General features: G+C 46.9%; 1 protein-coding gene across 1 annotated transcript; it reads right to left on the bottom strand.

Moving 5' to 3' along the window:
• Positions 1-1,669: 1,669 nt before the first annotated feature.
• Positions 1,670-5,022, bottom strand: LOC102215800 (hydroperoxide isomerase ALOXE3; the record flags this gene model as incomplete). The annotated part of the gene is made up of 9 exons (XM_005750269.1): positions 1,670-2,262; positions 2,586-2,756; positions 2,855-2,955; positions 3,641-3,750; positions 3,842-4,011; positions 4,100-4,186; positions 4,316-4,519; positions 4,624-4,767; positions 4,846-5,022. Coding segments are annotated over 9 exons (1,344 nt in total), but the record flags the coding sequence as incomplete, so codon positions are not given.
• Between the last annotated feature and the right edge of the window lie 37 nt (positions 5,023-5,059).

Raw genomic sequence — 5,059 nt, 5'->3', positions numbered from 1 at the left:
TTTTTTTTAGTATTTTATTTGTTCCTGAGTAAATCGGTTTGGCTGAGATTAAAGTTATAGTTTTTACACAGCTAAAACTGTCAAGCAGACAGCTGATTATCAGAAGTGTGAGATGCTCAGAATTTACCCCGGTGTCCTGTTATATTTTAGATAGCAAGGAGTTTATTAAACTTCACCGAAACCATCTGCAAATGTCATTAACATTTATTAATAAACTATCATCTTGTCTTTATTTTTAGTTAGCACAGACCTTAAACACTTAAAGCTGTAAGCTAATGATAGTTATATAAGAGCAGATGCTGCTGGTGCAATAAGCTGTATGGATGATGATCTGACTAGTCGACTATCAAAATAATCATTTGTGGCAGCCCTAATGTATATGATGTGTTATTAGCTTCTATTTTGGATTGGCTTTCATCATATAAACCCCCTGAGAATAAAACAGGCTGCATGTAAAATCCTGAAAGGGCTCATTTTACATAAAGATTGTTACCTTCAGTTCTTTCTTATGCTCGTAGTTCTGGACATAATTCTGAGAGCAGGACTTTTACTCAAAGCTTTCTTTGAGTTTCTGTTGGTACTTGAAGGATAAATAAACTCAGAGTATCCACAAATCTAACTGTGACAAAAACAGGCACCGAGGCAGTCAATGCACAAAGCCTGACGTTATTGGTCGAATATTCAGCCACGCGCATGAGAAGGAGTACAGCTGACAGCGCCTCCTCTGTTTCTGACTAGCTTCATTTCCAGCTGACAAAGATGCCTGTGAAGGTCATCGTAGTCTCAGGAGCTTGGAAAGAAAAGCGTCTGGATGTTTCCTCCGACAAGATTGTCCTAAACACAAACTTAACAACGTAGTGCATGCAGCAGAGAGCACCAAGGAATGCTCCGACCTTTACATTGGAGAGACTTCATAAACAAATGGCACAACATGGAAGAGCCACCTCCACGAGACAAGACTCAAGGCCCATTCAATTCAATTTTATTTACACAGCGCCAAATCACAACAACAGTCGCCTCAAGGAGCTTTATATTGCACAGTAGATCGTACAGTAATGCATAGAGATAAAAACCCAACAATCATATGACCCCCTATGAACAAGCACTTTGGCCGACAGTGGGAAGGAAAAACTCCCTTTTAACAGGAAGAAACCTCCAGCAGAACCAGGCTCAGGGAGGGGCGGGGCCATCTGCAGTGATTGGTTGTCCATCTGCATCTAAAGGTCAAAGGTCACTCTTTGAGGACACCAATGTTAACATTGTGGACAGAGAAGACAGATGGTTTGAAAGAGGAGTGAAAGAAGCATCTATGTCCACTCTGAGCGACCATCTTTGAACAGAGGCGGGGTTTACGACACCAACTCTCTGCCATCTATAATCCAGTTTTGAGATCCTTCCCAGACGCCTTAACGCCCACTCACATCCTGGGCCATCTGACCTCAGGAATTCGCATGATAAGGTGGGGCCAGGTTTCACAATGAACACACCCGAAACTCTGGCTGATTGGGACCCACACCCAGTTTCACACCTTGGCTCAGGTGATTAGAGGATCATCAGGGGTCCTTTTGTCCCTCTGTGGGGGGAAACTCCCACTAGGTTTATATCTGGGACTCTCCACCATTTGACCTTAGAACTGAAGAAGCTTCTCGGATGAGAGGTGAAACGTCTTCTTAAGGTCAAGATGATTTCTTTCCAAGCTCCTTAGACATTAGAATAATAGAGACTTACTCTAATATTTAAACTCGTGTACTCATGTAACACAGTGTGAGCTCACACCAAGTCACTTCATTGACGCCAAACAAAGTAATTTGGTGAGCTCACAAAGCAAGACATTAATTTCATCGTGAGTCCTTCACCAGAGTCGGAGAACATCTGAGTTTAAGGCGCGTTACAGTCACCTCGAAGAAAAAAAAAGTTAGTACGTGAAAAATGTTGCGGTTTGAAGAGAAGTATCCCAGCAGAAACGATTAGTCCGTCACATGATCAGATTTAAAAAACAGGAACGATTATCGATAATTAGGTGCATGGAGAGGTTTTTTTCCTGTTGGAAATGATGATCGCAGGTGAGGACGATGACAGTTACTAAATGGCCACGCTGTTCTCGATGCGCTCGGGGCTCAGGTACGGATACGGCAGCTCCAGCTGGCTGTTACGCTCTGCGATGGCGTCAGAGATGTCCCGGAGCTGTGCCTGCACCTCCTCCAACAGCCTGCGGTGAGCGTCCTCCCTGAAAATAGCCTCCTTGTAGTGACAGAGAGGAACCTGCAGGGTAGACACACAGATTTAATCTTCAAAAATGTGACAAATAACGAGACGCATTACAATGATTTGAAATTAAAATGATCAGAAAGAGAACCTCAGAGGAGGTGCAGAGGGTCGGAGTGACAGGAGGATGGTGGGATAGGAGGAGATGGAGGCAGTGATTGGCTGTGGTGTCCGAGGAGGAGGAGGAAGACAAAAGAAAAAGCTTATCAAGAAGAAAAAATGTAAATGATGAAAAAGAAGAAGATGACAAAGATTTTGAAGAGGAGGAGTTGAGGAAGAAGTGAGTGTAAATGTTTTATGAGGAGTGGGCGGAGCCTCACAAAGTCGATGGCTGGCTGCGACAGCCCATTCAGCGCCATCAGGACGCGGCACGTCGTGTTCACATCTGGCAGGAAGGACATGATGTCATCTTCTGTGACGGCGCCTTTGACCTGCGGAGGAGGGCGCAACATGGCGACCGGACAGTTTGGCACCCAGAAGGCAAAGTCCAGCTGGAGGACAGCAAGAGAGAGGAGACAAACGTGAGGCGGCGGGACATCCTCAGCAGGAAGCCGCGAGCTTTTCCCATCTCTCGCAGTGGCCGACTCACCTGGGAGAAGTTGACGGCAGCGTGCAGAGCAGAGCAGGAGTAGATGAGCGCAGTGACAAACTTGGCCACTTCTGCTCTGGTGTGAAAGCGCTGAGGGAAACCTGTGCAGAGGCATCATAGTCACAATGTTCAGGTGAATGCATGCGTGCACATGTGTGTGCTGTGGGCGAGGGCGGAGTCAAAAAGAGCTGCTCAGTGTTCCAAGCACATAAATAACAAATGTTAATGAACATCAAAACACACGAACATGGAAAACTATCCTGTGGTCAGCTTTATATAATAACATACATATTTATCTCTAATTATTTAACCACTAAAATCCAAAAGTTTTGCTTTTAATATTATATCATTACATCAAACTATCAATATTTAATACCATACAGTGTCAAACACACATCTGCTCAGTATCATTTTATATTGGTGCAACTTTTCAGATCCTCCTCCGCACAGATCCAAAGGTCGACACAGTTTGATGTCGGGTCCCTCTGCTCGTCTCTGCTGTGAGCTCACCTGTTACTCTTACATCCACCGACTGAAGCTCTGCCAGTGCGTGCAGCTCTCCATCAGGAGCTCCACCCCCCACCTACACCTCTATACCTACAGCCATCTCCACTTTACGCTTGCAGTTCCACTGCAGCATGAAAGGAGACACAGCTCTCTCTAAGAACAACTAGCAGTCATTATCATTATTATATTATCGTGAACTAACTTAACGTATAAACACAGTTTGCTGACAGAATCGTTTGAAACGGTGCAAAGTGATTTGGAGAAACTGCTAAAACGCACCATTACTGAAGCCGTGAGCGTTGATGTCTGTGAGCCAACCATGGAGCTCGGGGTCACGCTGCACCGCGTCGTCTCCATGGTAATACAGTTCCACCCAGCTGGTTACAAACCTGCAACACACACAGATCACAGAGGATCTCCTGTTGCCATCGGATAAAACATTTGCACGAGTGTTCGGGTTTCTCAGGTGTGCTCGTTTACCTGTGCACTGTGTCCCAGATCCTCAGAGCGTCCTGAGCGTAGAAGCTCTGCGGCAGTTTGTCCAAACCGCGGTCGCTCAAGTCTTCGGGGACGCACAGGGTTCGATAGGAAATCCTGGCCGATCCCCTGGAGAGGAGAAGGGGTAATGTCGCCAGACCAGAACCGACAGCCTGGAAGGACGAGACCAGGGAACACAACAGATCTTACTTTGCTTGTTTGTTCTCCTCTTTGTGGTTCCTGTTACTTCCTGCATTTTACCTGATCAAACAGTCCTTTGGAGGCCAGCAGCGACGCTCTGGCCCCGAAGTTTATCTTTAAAGATGTCTTGACGTGCGGCAGTAGCAGCTGTCCATAAAAGAAATGAGAGAAAAGACAGCTCAAGCCATTTAAAAGCAGAAATGATTGGATACAACAATTCTGTTCTCTGGTCTCCTGTGGGTGAAGTCGAGCGAGCTGCAGGTGAGCGGGGTTTACCTGGTGCAGTGGGTGTGCATCTGGGAGCTGCCGCAGCGTGGCCACGCAGCACAGCTCTGCCATCATGTGAGTCCGCAGGTAATGTGAGATCAGCTGGTGGCACTGGAAGTCTGCACTGTGAACCCACATCTTAGCCAACAGCCAATCGTAGCCAGAGTCAGAGGGCAGGAAGACCGGGTTCTGAGGGCCAGGTTTCTGCTGCAGCTGAAGGACGGGACCACATTCCCAGGGTGAATGGGCTGAACTTAGACAACAGGATTCCAACTGAAGACAATCGTCACAGTCAGGTTTCTACATAACAAGCAAACCTGGATGGCGATGGGGAGCAGCTGCCCCTGCTGGTTCAGGTGGAGAAGGCACAGCGGGGCGGACAGATACGTCTGCTTTTCATTGATCACGTTGGCTGGAACACCGTCTAGAACCTCGTAGTCCAACAGGTAAATGTTGCCTTTCTGTCACAGCGAACAAACACACTGATTAAAAAGGGCAGCTGCAAATAACGCACAGCTGAAAGTCACAACAGCACACACCTGTAGCTCTTTTTCGAGGGAGGAGCCTTCAGGCAGGAAGGGGCGGAGCATGTCAGAGGTGACAGACAGGTTTGGAGGGAGGTGGCGGGTCTCACGCAGCATGAGAGGGTTGCTGCCGTTCAGACACTGGTAGCCAAAATACCAATCCTCCATCCAATGAGCCTTAACGAACCCTGAGAGACAGAATCAACCGTCTCATTATTCTTTGTCACGG

The sequence above is a fragment of the Pundamilia nyererei genome, unplaced genomic scaffold (assembly GCF_000239375.1).
Source record: "Pundamilia nyererei isolate P.nyererei 1_Seehausen unplaced genomic scaffold, PunNye1.0 scaffold00266, whole genome shotgun sequence".
In the NCBI taxonomy this organism is placed as follows: domain Eukaryota; kingdom Metazoa; phylum Chordata; class Actinopteri; order Cichliformes; family Cichlidae; genus Pundamilia; species Pundamilia nyererei.
The sequence above is the reverse complement of the archived record's forward strand: the minus strand, read 5'-3'. Positions and strand labels throughout refer to the sequence as shown.